The sequence below is a fragment of the Neodiprion pinetum genome, chromosome 2 (genome assembly GCF_021155775.2).
Source record: "Neodiprion pinetum isolate iyNeoPine1 chromosome 2, iyNeoPine1.2, whole genome shotgun sequence".
Classification (NCBI taxonomy): Eukaryota; Metazoa; Arthropoda; class Insecta; order Hymenoptera; family Diprionidae; genus Neodiprion; species Neodiprion pinetum.
Window position 1 is genome coordinate 26,872,670 of NC_060233.1, and position 19,032 is coordinate 26,891,701.

The window sequence follows — 19,032 nt, forward strand, 5'->3', positions numbered from 1 at the left end:
ATTCAGCCTGTCTGGAATTATATGTCACTCTCGATTCATGTTTTACTTATATTGAGATAATTTACTCATTACACTTGGCGTGACCTTTTTTGAAACGTTCTTTGTCTCTTTCAGAAATCATTTATTCGCTAATCGGATTTGGATGAAATTGAGTTCAATTTTCTTCCAGCATCGCAAGATCAACGTCGTCGCACCGATCCTCCGAAAGACATGCGCAAACTTATTTCGAGGGTGCGAAGCCACGCCAGGAACACGAAAACGACGACGTAAAAATGAAGGAAAAATCGTTCGCCGAAACGTTATACCTCATACGATAAAACGTTGCGTGTCACGTGCGCGAGATGGGAAAAACAGAAGACGAAAAGAAAAATTGAACGCCTTCCAGAAATTACGTGCTTCTTCATTTGTACGTATAATTTCATCCTTTTTCTCTCTCTCTCTCTCTCTCCCTTCCGTCGCATCTGCAGCACACGAAAAGCAAGCGACGGGTAGCATCGGCGTAAATTATCGCCAGCTATTCGGTTTCGCACACGTTTCTGTATTTCCGATGACTCGCGTTCGGGGTTAATGAACGTCTTACAAGTTTTTACCAACCGAGGAACGAAATTCGTGATTTTCGCGATCTAAGCTGGGGGGCAAGAGGAACGCGAGTTAGAAAAATTGAGGCGAGGGTGGTCGTGAAATCGGGTCCGGAAAATTTTCCGCAATATCGGACGAATGTACGTCTGCGCGTCGCGCCGTCGGTTCAGGTCTATATAAACGACGTCGAGCGTCGCGACGCCGTCAGACGTTGGGAACCGCGCACCAATGAAAATGCGATGCCGAAGCTCAGCTGGCAGGCAGGTAAACACAGTGACGGGATGATTTTCTGAGTGACAGTTTTACCATCGATAATCGCGTCCGATGACACAATTATATTTTCGCCTAAACGAGCAATAATTCGGACAATAATCTACAAACAAACCACTCGTTACGTGTGATTGAACATTATCCGCAAAACTGATTTTCCCGGGGCCGGTTGTGATTGCTGAGGAAACGAGGCGCTTATACTCGAACCTGTGTCGACAATGTAAATCAATTGTTTCTAATATCAGTGCAGTTTCTTGGAATACCCCGTCGACAAGAGGCTATTCAAAGGTGAGTTGGGATTGCCAATACCAACGCTATTATTATCATAAGTTGAAACTGCAACTTGCGAAAAACAAGAGAGATTTGGTCTCGTCACGAAGAAGTCTAAGATGTTAGTAAAACACCGCAAAAGTTCTTTTTTCTGCGTTATAAGTTGTTTACGAATGTCGAGTCGGCGTAATTTTTCTACTCCAAGCCCGTTTTTTCTCTTCGTAGTTTGATTGATCAGCTTTCGTCATAGATAAATATTCGCTCTTTTACACGGTTACCGTAACCAAGACAAGGTTCCATTTTCAATAGGCTAAAGTTTGTAAAGTTATTGCAATGATGCATCTATGGAAAAAATTCGTTATTTCACAACTTTAAGATCACTCGAAATTTAGTAAACTGTTAATACAGCGTCAAAAAGCTCAGATTTCGTAAATTCAACTTCTGCAGGGATTCCAAAGGAGCAGAATAAGAATTTTGATTTCAACGTTTCGATACATGAACATTACATTTTCGGTACCAATGCCACCATGATCAAATTTCTTTCACCGTCTTGAACAGACCGCGAAAGCTGTTCAATTTTCGGGTGACTGCGGTGAAGAATGCGAGTCGGCGTTGATCGACTCGCCGGCACCAAAGGTAGTTTGGAAATGGCATTAAGTGACGTTTAGAAGTTGCAGAAATTTCACTCGGACGCATCTCGATTCGGTAATACAGTCCGATAATCGCATTATACCGACGTCAGACTTGTGTTATAAATAGAAGTTGTACATCCAGGAATCGACCAACCCTGTCCTGGGTCAGACGAGAGTCATAACTGTCGAGCCATTGACATTATGGGAGGTCATTGAAGGAGCTGGTCGAATAAATGGATGAAAATCAATCATCTTCGTGAAGCGTCCAACGTTATTGATGATCGTGTTGGGGTTTCCTCGAAATTCAAGCCGAGTAAGACTCGGCTCTCGCATCGTTCACGTCACTCAAAATCGCGAAAGACCCGTCATTCAAAGTTGAAACACAAAATATGGTTAGATATTTCGGTTTCTTTCACCTTATTCACCGTCCTTTCAAAGTCTGGAAGGATGGCATTCGAGCCAGGCGACCATCTGGGTATTTTCTATCGACCACGCCCGTGCAAAGGTCTCGAGTTTGAACTGTAAAACTTGCAGGGAGGTTGGAAGTGGTGGTATAAACCAGCCGAGGAGGGGGGGGGGGCGGGAGGGTGGAAAAGTGTAAGGGTGCACGCTGGCTGAAGTCCAGCTCAACAAACGGGAGCCAGCCGAGTTGAAGTAGCATTGATCGCTCCTCGGATGAGCTAAGGGTACTTTTTCCGACTTTAGGTTCCACCTGACGTCGCAAAAAACTTACCTCTCCGCGCTCGAAGTTCTTTTTCCATTACTTGTTAGCGCTAGATTTCTCTCTGATGCAAAAAATGCGCTGTTTTCAAAAAGCCGTTGCAAATCCTGACAATTTAATCAGTCCAATGATGCAATCCGTACGTAACTGCAAGATTGTAATTTATTCATTTCCTCCTGCATGCAAGTAGCATGTTTTTACAGCGATCGGTGAGCTGAAAAAAGTTTCAGAAAGTCTGCGAATAAACCTTCATTTTTAATATTCGTATGACTGCAGACGTTTTTCCGTCGGTCTCATAAGCGAAGTTTTTTAACAGACTTGATCTTTTCGTGAATTAACTTACCTCATGATTTATTGAAAACCCTTTAAACCTCACCGTGTCTGATATTTACGGACAAATCCTATCGGCTCTCATTTTAATTTAGTTTTAATCTCTAAGAAATTAATTGCGATTACAGAGATTTTTTAATTAAAAAATTGAACAGCTCCGATTACTCAACTCTTGGGATTAAGAGTGCGAGGGGATACGATTAATTAATCAAAAGTAGCTCAATCAAGTACGATCGCTATATTGGATCTAACGCCAGCTGTTTTACGACTGAAAAACATTTAGGGGTGGGTGTCGAAAATTCGAGGAATTCGAAATTGTTCGGGGAACGTGTTTAATCGAGACTTCATTAATTCAGGCTTCGTTACAAATTGTTAAACGCTCTGTAGCGTTGCAAAATTATGAAAAATGACCGATAGCAAGAACTGTGTGAATCGAACCAGAAATGGAATCGTCTCATTTTTACGATCACCGATCGATCGATGACGTCTTTCTCAATCGAGAGATTTGTTCAATCTTCAATCATTTGCCCAATAGCTGTGTAAAACGAATATTAACGATTTGCTTACTTCGATCTCATCTCACGAAGGTTTCAAGTTGTTTCGCATTTATTTTGTCTTCGAATGTTTTTTTTCCGTTGTTTTTCTTCTTTTTTTTTTTATCAAATGGCGTGAGTAACATCAGATGTTAAAATAATATTGATAGGTTGAAAAGCCAGGAAAGAAGTGTTAATGTGTTGACATGTCAAAGGAAGTTTTTTAGCCATGATAATTGCGTGTATGACGATTCTTCGGATCGATCCAAACTCATTGCCAATTTAGCTATAAGGCTTGTTGTTTTTTAACAAATGACGTGGATAGAGTTACAGGATGTTGTTGGTAGAACCCTAAACAAATTTGTTTTCTCGATGATTACCACGGTTTTTTTCATCTAGGCTCAATGAGAAGAATCAAATGAAACAACCGTTTTTTCACATTTTATTACCACGGAATATTTCTTAAAACAAATGTCTAATCAAATTCCGGCATTGATTACCTGTGTAATTTTAATTCATCAACGAACACATTCAAAACAGAGTTTCCAGCGGTCGAGGAAAGAAGGATGAGAAAAGGCTGGAAAAAATTGTTTCTGATTATTCAACACATGTAAAGCGTGCAGATAATGGCCAAAGCTTTCGATTTACTTTCCTTCTATATCTTGGCCGATCAATGAACGGGAAAAAAGATGTAAAATCTTCTTTCCTTTTTTTATTTTGTCTTCGTCCGTTGCGACGACATCACTACGTATCCACGCGTATCTGCTATTACCGCTATTTTAAGACAAAACATACGCTCATAGCATAAAAATATTTTGAATGATCAAAGTACGGCGATAAATAATTTTTTTCCGTACGATTTAACAGTGCCCGTGTTTCTTTTTTTATACATACATCTCTTTTTCACACACATCGGTAAGATAGAATAACAAACATATCGCCAAGTCTTTGCCGCAGAATGAAGAAGCTCGTTATAAACAATCATTGCCGGAATATATTTCATTGCGTGCTCGTGGTCTGTCTGGATTTTATCGCTTTCCCAAATTTTTTTTTTTTTTTTACACTCTTTACGGCTGCTGGATTTCATGACGTCACAACGATTGAAAATTTCGTTACCCTACTCGTGATGTATTGACAAAAGTCTGTTCGGTCCTTTCGCGCTTCGACTGGGAATCGATATCGTGTAACAATCGCGTGCGTCAAACGCACACAGCTGAACGTAAAATGTATAAGCGTGACGCACATGCCGGCAATTCTTGCCTTATACTTGGAAAATTGGTTCATTTGCCATGCATTGTGTCGCCTCGTATCTCATTTCGAAATATTAAACGACCTGTGTCTGGTTTTCCGAAGAAGCAAACCCGGCTCTATGAGATGAATATTAAATTTTTTCAATGCTAAAGCTCTGACACGCGGTATCATATTGAGGATTTTTTGCTGGGATCTTCAAGGTTCGGATGTTCGTGTTTGAAATTATTATCCGAAGGCATGAATATTTCGCAATAAGATCAGTCATTCACAAAGCTGTTTCTGAAGATTAGCCGTTACCGATTAATCGTCAGAGTAGAAGATTTTTTATTGACAAAATTCACCGCAAACAATTCGGTAACATGTGTATAGATTAGATAGCATGGAGATGAACGATCTGCAATGGATTTACTGATACAAGCAAAACAAGTGAACGGAAAACGACAGGTGTCAGTGTGTTTGTAATTGTTTTTTGCATATTTTTTTTCTGTGAATCGTTTGGAAACTACACGTTTTAGTTACAACCGCAACAAATTAAACAGGCACGTAAGAACGTAGTCTGATTGACACGCCAAGGAGAAAATATTGATGTACCTAAACCAAATTTCGATACCTACACCTTTTGCTCAGAAAAAAATTGTGTTGTGGTAAGGCTATTTTTATACCCGAAGCTCGGATTCACGAATCAGGCGCATCATATGTCCGGTTTAGCTATGATTTCAGTTCCATTTCAGGGTTAATATTCCTTCAAATGATAATAAATTATTCATGATCAGGGTATAAATTGTATTTTCCGTTCAAGAATAACGCGATTGAATAAAGAGTAGAAAATTTCGTACAACTAGCTTTTACGTTACATGTAAGTCGCAGAATGGTTATTGTACACTAAATTGATCACAAAACATCATTCGATACTATAATTTACGTAAAAGAATTTTTCTTCGCGAATTCTGACATGAGATTGAACTTGTTTTCAGTGTAATTACGTCAGTTGAGTCAGTGCACTTAATTGGTTCTGTTATTAATTCACGAAATTGTTTCCAATGTCACTATATATTCAACTTTACTGAAAAAAATCTTTGTATTCGGTTAATTTTATTCTAAAAAACATTATACAAACTGTGGAGAAGAATCTGGTTCTATTAATAAGATTTTTAAAAACGAAACACAATTGTTCATTGATAAATACGGGTTCTTGTAAGCGAAACAAGAATATTCTATTCATGATTCGGGTATAATTTTTGAGACGAAAGTAGTAACGTATTCAAAACTCACTTCGAGCTCAAACATTGCTGCAAATTGGGCATATTATACGTGATTGAGGCTCATTTTTTCTGGGTACTTATAGTATTGTCAAAACATATGGGCGAAATAGTTTTACCCTGACACATATCTACATGAACTTACGTATCGACATATATAAACCTTATGTTTATTTCGTAAAATCATAGATTTGTCAAAGTTAAGTATTCGTTGTTTCGAACAAACAGACCGAACGATTTGTGGACCAGAAAAGACCAGCCGGAAATAAATGTGTATACTTCTCGTTGCAGATGAAGCTTCACGAAAAAAAAGAGTCGGGTATTCACCGCGTGCAGGAAGTCGCCCTCGAGGACTTGGACCTCACTAAGGAGTACAACGTGGAGAAGACGCTGGGCGAGGGTAGCTTCGCGAAGGTGCTTCTGGCAAGGCACAAGCGAACGCAAACCCGGGTTGTCCTGAAAGCTGTTCACCAGGAGTTGACGTCGGAGAAGGACTTCTACAGGGAATTCCACTACTCGTACCATCTGAGCCCACACCCGAACATCCTGAGCTCGTACGCAGTGGCCTTCAGAGCCGAGAACTGCTACGTCTTCGCCCAGGAGTACGCGCCGTTTGGCGACCTCTCGGGGAACGTTAAGGCCGGGGGACTGTCCGAGGACGTGTGCAAAAGAATCGGAGGTCAGCTGGCATCGGCGCTTGATTTCCTACACTCCAAACAGCTGGCGCACCGGGACGTAAAGCTGGAGAACATCCTGGTATTCACGCACGACATGTCGAAGATAAAGCTCTGCGACTTTGGTTGCACCAAGAAGGAGGGAACCCTGGTGAACAGGATACGATGCACGTGGGTGCCGTTTTTACCACCGGAAGTCTACGAGGTGATAAAGAACGAGCGGTACACCTGCAAGCGCAGCGCCGACTGCTGGCAGTTCGGGATTGTGCTCTTCGTTTGCCTGACCGGAAACCCACCATGGCAGAGCGCGGACCTTATCCAGGACCCCGACTACTCGGCCTTTCAGCGTTGGCTCAAGCGAAGGACGACCAAGATCCCCGCTACGTTCAGGCGTTTCACACCCCGGCTGCTCCGGTACTTCAGGCGGACATTCGAGCACAAGCCCGAGAAGCGGGCGAACGTCACCGAGATCAACAAGTACCTGAAGGACTCCTGGTGCGTCAACAAGCTCAGCCATAGCGCTACATCCACTTCCGTCGACGTTAGCGAGAGCCTTGCGAGGCGGGGCGACAGTCTGCTTTACCTCGATACGCTCGTCGACGACAAGAACAACATCGACGAGAACAAGAACAAACTGAGGAAACTGCTCAACAGCTACGGGCTCGAGACCACCGTCGATCAAAAGGTCGTCACCAAGCGGATCTGGGAGTGGGTCATGCAGTGCGACTCCAACATCGGTGAGCCCGGGCTGATCGGCGGACTGAACTCCGAGCCCATGTGAGTGCTGGCTGGGCCATCGAGATCGGTCAGCGAACCCAGCCTCAGGGTTGACGCGAAGGTGCCTGTGATCGAGTCGAGTCGTAACGTGCGCGAACGGCAGAGATTCGTTGTTGCCAGTCTGGGCAGAACGAAAATCAAGTACCACAAGTACGTCGAGGGGTATCAGAGCACAGTTGCTCCAGCGAATTTGTCGCTACAAAACTTGGTATATATGTAGTTTTTAACAGCTGTCAATTATGCGTGGTAGGGGACGAGTAAGTCGTCTATTACTACAGCTTGATAGTTACGATCGATTAAAATTGCTGGGTTGGCGAACGTGCCGCGAGTTATTCGAAGTGATCCGAATTGGGTCGAACCGTGAGTGACACGTGACTCAAGTATGAGTGAATTTCAAAAGCGGAATTTTCAGTTCTCCTGCTTCCATACTAGACGGAATTGTGACCAAACTGTTCTTGCCATCATTCTGTTGAGCAGGAAAAAACGCGCTGTAGCCAATTAGGTCTGGAAATAATCTTACCTTCGAAATAAAATCGCTAGTGTGTCAATGGCGGCCATCTTGTTTCACCTTCCGGCTTCTAAATTCGCTCGGAAAAATTTGAGAAACATTGCTTTCCACCCCGTGAGCCAAATTTTTACCAAACGCCAAACATTCGAACCGATAAATTCAAGTAGATGTCAGTAACAATGATGTAGCACCACTTCGTCGTTACGATTGATAAGTTAACAGGAGTTTTTTTGGTAGCTCCGGTCGTTTGCCAAACTATGCATCTTTGAATAACGAAATACAAAAGTAGATGCGTGAATGACGGTTTGATGTTACGAGTAGAATTGCACCAACGTTCAATTATACTTTTAAAATTATTGTACATAGATATTACGAACTTGGTTAACTCTGCATCGGATGATGACGTCTTCTCACGCGTGAATCGTCTTGCGACAGAGCGATGAGAATGGTTATTATTTTTAATGAAATGATGGGAACATTCCCACTTTTCCTCGTGTATTCTTCACTTCCTCGGCCGAATGAACAAACAAGTATTTTTGTCAATGTATTAAAAGTCCGGCGTCTAAGGAGCGCGTACCTACCGACGTCGGACTGATAGAGACAATAAATAACATTTCCATGAAATTTACTTTCTAAGATGATAATAGATATAAATGATAACATTGATAATCGTATTGATATAATGTAACATTAATAGGCGTAGTCACGGCAATGATAATAATCGTCGCGTTAGTGTACAGAAATATTTGTGGTAGTAGCGGTATTTTATTAGAAATCGTTTAATCGTCAACAATCAAAATTCCACAAACACAGCAACAATTTTCGACATGCAAATGCTTTACACACGCAAGGCTTCGATCCTCAATCATCCGACTCTACGGAAATTAAATAAAATAAAACAGAAAAATAGAGGGGGACAAGGTTAGGAAAGAGTGAAAAAATAAAAGGAAATCGATATGTTTTCATACGATTTTTTTTTTTTTTTTTGTTAAAAAAATTCACCCTGTCAAGTTAACGGTGACTTTTACACGTACATGACTCTAAAACTGATACACTACACGATGATTTAGAAGCTATAATACACGTTACCCACTGGAAGCAGAGTATTACTATAACTGTGCGAGTAGCGTATTCGTATAGGAAAAGTGTCTAATAGAGCCAAATATGGTAGAAAAAGAAGTGAAGAAAAATTATTTGGCAACTGCATCAAGTGCGATAAATTAAGGCGTGCATTTATAGCCAGAACAATGGCTTCCTCGCCTTACATATATTCTTGTAGTAATTTACGATGCCCTTAGGAATTAGGCAATATATAATACATGTATATACATGTACGATATATACAGCATATATATATATATATATATATATATATATGTATAGACTATAGACACATGCGGTAGCGTGTATATTACATATTTATATACATGTATATAAATGATATATGTTTAGGAATCATATAAGTTTAAAAAACGGTGTATATAATTAATTGTGAACGATAAATTATTGATACGCGAGTGTATGAATACGTAGACGTATATAAAGACGGTGATTAATCAAATTCGGGGACTTGTCACATTTGTTAATCAAAATTTGATCCGCGCATAAATGTGTAGATGCAAAAGTCAAACGATAGATAAAGAGTAATGAAACTGCTGCAATTCACGGAAAAAACCGTGAGCTTGAACAATGTCCTTGGACTATGTTTATATACGTGTATCGTATTTCATGTTGCATATGAGAATTACGTGAGGTATATGTATTAATTTGTTACTTCGGTCGAGTGAAATTGAATTCTGGTGCACTTGTAGATTGAATGGGATTCTAGTCAGGTATGTTAATGTGACTAGCTGATAGCGGAAGTGATATACATATATATGCACTTACAGCGAGGAAATGGGTTATTTATAATCGTAGCGATAATTCAATTTACAACTATTGTTTAGCCATAATTCATTCATTCGTTCATTCATTCATTCAATCACTTATTCTATATTGATCGATGAATCATTCAATTTATTCATCGCGCAGTGATTTCTCGCTGTGAGAAACGTAGGAATAAATCGAATTCGCAACTGGCACGTTTCTATATTTATACGTTTATATAGAAGCGAAGTGAGCATATGTTTAGATACTTTGTGTATAATATTGTTTGATAACATCAGATATTAAAAAAAGATAAACAGCTGGTTGCCATCCGACGACTTGGCCTTATCCTAAAACTATAAGTAAGATAATGTACAGTGTGTACGTCACGATAAACTATTAAACGAGATTAGTGGTCTGACAATGTTTTGGGCTTAGTTTAATTGAAAATATCTACGTAAATACATACGTGCGTACGAATAATTTGACGAGAGGTAAACATCAACACATATTCGGGTTTTCATTGTTTTTGTATATAATTGAAATAAACGTTAATATTGTATAACGAAAATGCTTAGAACACCATAAATCCTCATTTTCATTTTTCTCTTTCCATACCCTAGTCTGAAATGCATTCAGTCGGCAAAACTATTCGTCTCTGGATAATCATAGTCGAAAAGAATTCATCAGAAAACACTTCGTTTATTCGGTTGAAACGCGGTTGCGAAATCGTTCGATCAAATCCTGAGCTTCCAAAGGTTTTTCGCAAGAATTCATGAAATTTGGTCGCACGGGTGAAATTGCATTGACTGCGACATTTTTACTGCATCGGTGCCGCGCAGCCTATAATAATAGTCAAAGAGAGTGACGTCTTACTCCGTCGGTAATAACTGATTTCAGCATCCTCTTAAGTCTGGCCGTTTAACACGGTATTTTAGACCAAATTATATTCGTAACAATAACTTAATATCCAAAAGATTTACAGGTTCAAATTTCCCTCTATTTTATTCAATTTCATACGATACGTTTCAAGATTCGGGGCAATTCCTTGCGACGAACGATCGTCTTTCTTGTTCGAGAGAAAAAATCCCGTCCACCAAATTAACGAGTAACGGTGTTTCAAAGTTCATCAAGCCGGGGAAAAAACGACACAGCTCCCTAACGCCTCGTCGCAGCGTGGGTACAGGAATAATTAGAGTACCGAGGCAAGAACCACTTGAACGGCTGACGTCGAGCCGGACCCTGGGGATGCCTGGGGAAAGTCTCGTCGCCATGACGACGCAGCCTGGATACCCGGGCTCCCGACCAACCACCCACGAGAATCCCCAACTTCACCCGGGGCGACGCAAAAAGTCATTTCCGGCTTCAGGCGTGGGTAGGGCCAATTTTGCTCGTGTTGCATGAATTACTCCATGAATTTTTGATCCCAGAAATTTGTTACAGTAACTAGAACGATTCAGTAGAACAGGTATCGTTGAAAAACTGTTTTAATATCGTTGGAATTGCGAAAAACGAGGTACGCGTACAATTTATTGTTGCACAAGCATTGAATTTTCGCAACAGTTGCAAGAAAATATAATAACAACGATCGTAATGAGAAAGAATAGTAAGTGATAATAGACTTTCTGGTAACAGCTAGAAAACTGATTTTGATTTTCTACCTAGGACTATATTTTTCGATTGTGGTAAAAAATGAAGGACTAGGCGGTAACCGGAACTAAGAATTTCTCTCAGTGTACCATGGATTTAGTTTTCAGGCCGTGGATGCGAGAATCGATCGCTGACGAATGGATTTTCCAACACTACTAATAGGATTTGAATATTTAATACAGATTTTCCCCGATGGATTGATTTGATTCTCATGGAATCCATGCAATCGTGGATTATAGCCATTCGAAGTTTAGAATCACTTTTTCATTAAGCCCTCATGTACGTCGATTCTTTTTTATGAACGATAAAATTTTCGCACATTATTTTCACCAATCAAAACGTGGTTGTTCATCTTCAAAGTGTATTTATGCAACCGGGCTTGATTTCATAATTTCATTCGAAAATAAGTAGAATTAAAATAGCGGTGAATTTCAATATTTTCAAATTTCGTTTATACAGTATTTACGAGATTGGTTAATTGCAGATAATACAGTCTTAAATGTGAATAACCTTCGGGAACTCTTGGTTGGAGCATGGCAAAAAATGGCTCGTCAAATCGTCATTTCTGACTTTGAATAATTTTGCGGTTTACGTGGAAAAAAAATTCGAGTCTGTTATTCCGTATTTTCGTCTCGATATTCTTGCATGTCGGATGTTACGATTCAGAACGACAGTAACCTTGCAGATATTGAAACAAGCAAAACTATTATTTCAACCTTCAGACTGCCGGGATTTTAAGAGCTTTATTCCTCTTAGAAGGTCTCAAAATGTTGTGCTTTTATCTTATGTATAACATATGTTGAGTCCTGATCACAGGCAAAGACTATATTGAGAATTTCCGCCCGTATAAAGGTTAGTTGATTGAAAAGCTAGTCAAATATCGCCTAGGTTGTAAATTTTAAAGATAATATTTGATTTTTGCACGAAAGTCAAAAACGAACTTCAAGCACCATTTCAGAACGCTTTATCAATCCGCATTAATTTTCTGTTTTTTTTTTTTTGAAAATGTTGGCTGAGTAAATCGGGTTTCACGCACATAAGATTTTCGTCTCGCAGACAATTCAGTGTTCGATTTACACACCATCCACTGTCGGCGGTTGGATATCTCCTTCAAGGCAGAACGCACAAACGTTTTTGGCGGTGAGCCAAATAGAAAACTTCCAAAAAGGGATAACGAATCGTTTTTCACTGCTCGTATACAAAAAATAACGCCTTAACTTAGCTTTCAATTTGATAAACGTGATCGTAAATTAATTTTCAAATATTACCTTGAAAATTACATCTGTTGCTTATTTCTTAATAACATTCAAACCACTTTTGGGGAAACATCCCATGCAATCTGTGATTGATAATCATCTGTTTCGCAGTATTATAAATCGTGATAGTCCACATTGTGAGTATAAAAATACATCGATACGATTTAGTCTAATCCAAAAAGCAAAAAACACCTCAAACATTCCAGTTCAAAGACGAAGGTGTTAGAGCCGAACATATGTTCAGCCGAATTTAGATTCAATTTCGTTCTACATCGAATAGCAGAAGTGACTTTCACCCTAAATTGCGCGTTTCGTTGAATTGAACGTCGCAGTGATCGTCGCAGTCAGCCCCTGCTTTACGAAAATCACGTGTCCCTGGGGTGGAATCCGCGTTCTCCTTTGAGAAGGACGATCAGTGACCTGCAATAAATGGTCTGCGACGTTGATGGCAGCTGGTAGACATATTAGAAGTTTGGAGACTCACTGAGAAAAATTTCATTTGTTACGTTGACTGAAAAAATTCGGTAAGACAGGTATCGTTAAAAAAACTGTTCAAATATTGTTGGAATTACGAAAAACGAGGTACGCCTAACCATTTTGCGCTGTTGTCGATCCTTTTTTGGTTATTGCTACGCAAAATCAGTTTCTGAGATTTACTCCACTTTTTTATTTAAATAAGGCTTTAACGTCAATTTATTGCTGCACAAGCAGCAGTTGCAAGGAAATATAGTAACAGTGATCGTAATGAGAAAAAATAGTAACGGATGCCAGACTTTCTGGTAACGGCTAGAATACTAATTATCATTTTGTACCTGGAACTATATTTTTCGATTGTTGTGAAAAATAAAAATAGTTAAGGACTGAGCGGTAACCGGAACTAAAAATTTCTCTCAGTGCAGGCTGTTGTAGCTGCACCGAGAATCGCTCTAAACGAGACAAAGAGAAGAGCTGAAAAGAATCCCCGGCATGTCAGCAGGCTATGTTCATTCCAGTCAGATTGGTGAATAATTTATTTTCTGTAAAATTTATTGGTAAAACAAAATTTTTTATTTTATTAACATTCAATTGAAAAGTATAATATACATATATAATTCATATTCTGTTGTTCCTGTTGCTGTTGTTACTATTATCATTATTGTTGTTGCTGTTGTTGTTATTATTATGTATAAGCATATATATGTGTAAATATATACATGTATGTATAAAATCGAGCCAAGTACCACTTACAAATGTAATTTCTTTTCTGGATTTTCAATTTCATTAGGTAGCAGTTATCAATCTTCACTTCTTCTATCTCGCTTGGAAAGTTACAACAAGTTTCAATCATACTTTTATTGTAAATTAACAGACATGTACTTGGCAGTAGTATGTGATTTGAATCTTCTTTTTTTTTATAAAGGATGAGAGTATTTAGAGAATTTTTTTTTTTTTTTTTCTTGCGTGAGGTGATCATGTGCATACATTTTTTAACAGAGCAGATATTTTTGGGGCCAATGACCACATTTTTAATGTACTTGACGAAAGGTTTTTGCACCAGAGATGCTTTCTGGGGAGATGTGTTTATAATATGGGGTATTTGAGGTCTAGCCCCGGCTATTTCGGATTTGTTTCATAATTTGTTCATATTGTCAAGCATTCTTCGAATCAACTCGCAACGTATGATGCGCAAATTTGTTTTTGTGTTGAAAAATTTCTTGAAAATTCTGTAACTTGAAATTGAACCGTGGCGCATTTTTTGGGATAATGGAATCCCTGACTCGAATGACTAAAGATGAATCCATTGACTTATTGTTCAAAGCCTTTTCAATTAAAACGTCATCTGTTGTTCGATAAGTACTTGTACTAACAATAAGTACTAAATGACAAAATATATTGTAATAGCACACTTTTAGTATTTCGTTATGAACTAATTAATGGTTACGATCGTGACTCTACGTGCTTATCAATTTTCGCTCAAATCTCAATCTCGCATATAAAATGTCTGTTGTATGTACAATCGTAACATCCCAGTCCTCGAGTCTCATCGTCCATTCGGGTACAGAAACCTGTACCGTTAGGTTCACCTGCTTGCCAGGGTATAGACGACAGGATCGATCCTAAATTACCAATGTTCGTAGACGTTAGACATTATCCGACTCTGTGTTTAAAAATTATCAAAGGCCATTGCAAGTCTCGTTCATTAGCTTACCTGTTCTGAAGTCGACCCAATGCTGGGATTCGTACATGAGAGTTATGCCTACGTGGATGTATTCAGCGAACGATAAAAGTGACTGGGCGACGTCGAACTTGCGCCACGAATCAATCACCGCCAAGTTTCCACCCTCGTCGACGCATCTCTTCGCAGCAATTGGCCACTCCACCGCTTCGTCACGATGATGCTTGAAGGCTACTCCGAGTTCAGGGAACCTTACATAGCCATCCGGGAGCATCTTTCCCTTCGGTGATGATTCAGTCACACATGGATTTGAAGTCGGAGTTGTGTCGTGCAACAAGTCAGCCGAGTTTTCCGCATTGGAGACGTTCAGATTTTCTGATTGAACCGACGTGAGTTTTGAATCCAAATTTGAGATGTTCGTGCCTGGAGATCCCGGGATGACGAGATTACACACAAGCTGCATCGCAGGCAGCGTATAAGATATCATCGGTGCCATCTTTGCTTCCAACGTTAACTCTCCAGATTCACTAATGACATGCTATCAGCTTTCAGCGCTATTTATACAGCCTTGCGGTCTGATATCTCGCGACATTCGTGTGGGGAAAAGTAAGACAGGATTGGATGAACGCAGAACGTTTGATAGAGTCAACTTCTCAGTTACGATGCCTCGCCCAATTAACACATGATTTTTAAATCCTCTTGTACTTAATTGCTCAAGGAAAGACTTTCCTGGAGATTTCAATATTCGATTCTACTTTTGTTTTCGTACGACAGAATGTCGGATCAAGAAATCCTTTCAGAAAGTAATTTTGAAATTCATCGTTCAAAAAAGAGACGCACAGTAACATGATGAAAAAAAATTTGCGACAAGTGTTTTTAATCAGAGATCTTTTTGCATGAAAGTAAAAATCCAAGCGGAATGTACGAAATTTCATCGAAATCTCCTCCTTGTTGGGATGAAATTGAGCCACTGACTTTTTTTTTTTTTTCCTCTAGATCTTCACCATGCGAATAGAAACGGCAGCTTTGCGTCAGCGATTAAATCGATGACCATGCGTATCGTGGCTGAAGATGTAGCAAGTAATTGAACATTATGCCGATATTTGAATTTGCGTTATATACCGACGTCGTACCAACTTAAAATATACCCTTTTTATTAAACAGTCTAGAAAGGACACATCCTTGTTCTCAGGATGTCGATTTTCTTTGCAAAGGAAATTCAGGATAATATAATAGATCATACCTACATTTATAAATATTAACGAATCGTAATGTCACACCATCAATTTATCTGTATTCGGTCCAATACAAACATGAACAATAATATCTCTGATTCTGAAGATAAAGGTTTAATATTCAATGAATTTCAAGCAAATAATTACAATTTCAACGAAAATATGTTGATTTTCCAAATTTCCTGCTGATACTTTTGACGCTCACGTTATCATTTTAAGCGTTTCGCGAAGAATGAATGATACGGGTGGAATAGTTTAGGTTGAAAAAATTTCAGTCATTACCAATACCACAAATACATGTTTCATGCAACATCTGAGATCTCGTGGTGTAGATTGTTGGTTTCATATTATTGTGTATACAAAAATAATCTCTATAGTCTATATATAGAAATGTCTTATGTCGATCTTTAATCTGCTGATATTTGTAAACTCGTATTACGCTCTTACGTATTTAGAGCAATGGGTACGGATGAATAATCCTCTCTTCTACAGCCCCTCAGTTCGTCAGTCTTATCTAATACCTCGAACGAGGAACATCTAATAAAAGTATAAGATAACAGAATATAAGCAGAATTCATTAACCCATTTCCTACATAGATTTCTACACCCGGAATATTCTAAAGTGAACTGAGAAAAAAAAGTCATGGAACCAAATAACTATTTTTTTTTCTTACTTCCAGTTTATTTGATTCAAACAATGCCTCACTCAACACGGTGACTTTTTAGTTATAAAAAAATATTGATGCTTTGATTTGAATGCTGTATGTTTTCGAGTTTAATATATTTCAAACAAGTACATATTGATTTCATAGGATTAAACGAGAAATTTTGGAACGACAAATTTGCTCGAATCAACAAACCTCATTCAGCTTACGAAAGAATAGTACTTTAACCGCTGAACACATCGGCTGAACGGTACCAAGAGATTGGAAATAATAATGCTACGCTTGCTGAAATATCAACGTTATTGCCAGATAGTATATTTGCCTCAATGTGATGTTTGACCGACATAATCAATGATAACTATGGTCAAAGAAATGTGTAATATGTTGAAAGAAGAATTTGTTTCCGAAGACAGGTTTTGATTTTCATTTAAGAAAATTATTTTGTTCATCAGATTATATAGCTACATCGAACAAAAAAAAAACTCCATCCAAGTAAACGAAGATATGTTTCAGTGCAACCAAGGAAGAGTTCTTAAGTTGCTATATGTTTCACATTTAATTCAAGTTATTGACAAATACAATGAAATGTAATGTTTCTCAGTTTTATATAGTCATGTGTAGTCGAAAATTGCAAACATACACTTTAAATTGATTTCAAGAACTCTCGATACAATTGCATACGCGTTTGCTATAAATGAATCATTACCTCTAAGAAATAAATATTATTTTATTGAAATAAAATTTTTTTTGATTCAGAAATCTTCTGAGTTTTGGATCTGCATGTTTTACGTTTTTGAAACAAAATTACAATTCATTCGAAGTAGTACCAATTTTGGTCACTAGATGGCAAGTTTTCCCGCTTGAAAAGTATCTCCAAAGATGTTTATACTCGAATTCTTCCCATTACCTCAGTGAAGATTGATACGAATCCTCCAATTAGTCGTGATGCGGAATGTTGGGTCGTGAATTGATCGAACCGTGTAATCCAAGAACTATATTGGAACAATGCCACTATAGTTGTTTTGGTGACAGTCGATAACATTAGCATATCGTATTGAAAAAATTAAAACGATCACGTAACCCAGCAAATTTACGCTACATTTAGGTATATATCATAGAGCAGTACATCACGTGTTCCAAGAACTGACATTTATGCTCAATTACTAAAAGAATGATTGAATTATTTAAATACATTCTTCATCCAAATACGGGGTCAGTCGTGATTTCAATTTTTTCTGTACAATACCATAGCTTCTTTGATCGGAAGGATATTCCATTTAACTTTGTAAACATTATTTGAGTGAAGGAACAATTTTATTGACATGAAGCTGCTGCGTTTGGATAAAAATATCAAACCAGCAGAGCAATTCAGTGAATTATGCCGTTAAATCGTTATTCAATTCATTTAAATTATTTTCTATTGGTCCTAAATACGGATTTTTTTAAATTGACAAGTACATAAAGTATCGCTTTGAATGAATGTGCTCTCAGGATTGTACAAACGCACGGATTATTTGGATCAATTATTATTTATTAAATCCAATAACTTTTTTTTCTCAGTGTCGGGAATGCTCACATTATCCACATAATCGACATCGTGCCTAGGAACGCTTGGACATTTTTTCGGACTGCAGTGATTTGGAATGGAGAGAAAAATTACAATTTTCCCTATCTACAAAGGTAAGTTTCTTAAACAACACATTTGTCTACGATATCGCTTGAATAATTTCGTTCACACCAATTGAACATTCACATCATTCTGTATATATATATATGACATGTATGGAAGTAAATGGAAAAAATTTCATAGTGAATTTCACATATGTGTTACAATTTCCAGATCATTTTATATAAAACGACTGATTTTTTGCCCGCCTCATTTTCATTTCCGTGCAGATACAGAACTATGAGACCCAAACGATTCAAAGCTTGAAGTGTGAGACGTTTACACATCGCAAAGGTTAAGCAAGTTGATAGGCCGTCTTAGAATACCGGTGGTATACGCACCGATGAAATTGGTTAATAACAAGAAAGAATGGAAACTGGGAAATATACCGTAAAATGGAAATTTTCCTATAGTACATTTGAATTAACGCGGTATTTGATTATACCGTTGCTGGGTACTTAGTGTCTTATAAATGAGACTACTTTTTTGTATCGAAGTGTTTTTGGATCAGACCAGTATCGAATTTTGTTGAATAATTATGATCAAAATTGGCTCAGCGGAATTTCGAACCCGCATAGAAAACGTATTTCATCTTAACAATTACAAATTTACAGTCCATCCTTCATTCGATTTATATTGGCACAACAATGATTGCCCCTGCACTGAGAAAAATTTCATTTTTCATACTAACTAGAAAAATTCAGTAAAACAGGTTTCGTTGAAAAAACTGTTTGA

At 38.3% G+C, this 19,032-nt stretch overlaps 1 protein-coding gene and 1 long non-coding RNA gene across 2 annotated transcripts; one reads left to right on the forward strand and one right to left on the reverse strand.

Moving 5' to 3' along the window:
• The first annotated feature begins 803 nt into the window (after positions 1–803).
• Positions 804–10,241, forward strand: meng (meng-po). Its single transcript, XM_046611448.2, has 2 exons — positions 804–1,137; positions 6,137–10,241. Exon 2 carries the CDS (start codon positions 6,137–6,139, stop codon positions 7,298–7,300), a length of 1,164 nt encoding a protein of 387 aa, XP_046467404.1. The 5' UTR covers positions 804–1,137; the 3' UTR covers positions 7,301–10,241.
• A 3,691-nt stretch (positions 10,242–13,932) lies between these two features.
• Positions 13,933–15,246, reverse strand: LOC124212091 (uncharacterized). Its single transcript, XR_011176446.1, has 2 exons — positions 14,765–15,246; positions 13,933–14,672 (listed from the first exon to the last, which is right to left on the reverse strand). It is a non-coding gene; the product is annotated as an uncharacterized lncRNA (long non-coding RNA).
• Between the last annotated feature and the right edge of the window lie 3,786 nt (positions 15,247–19,032).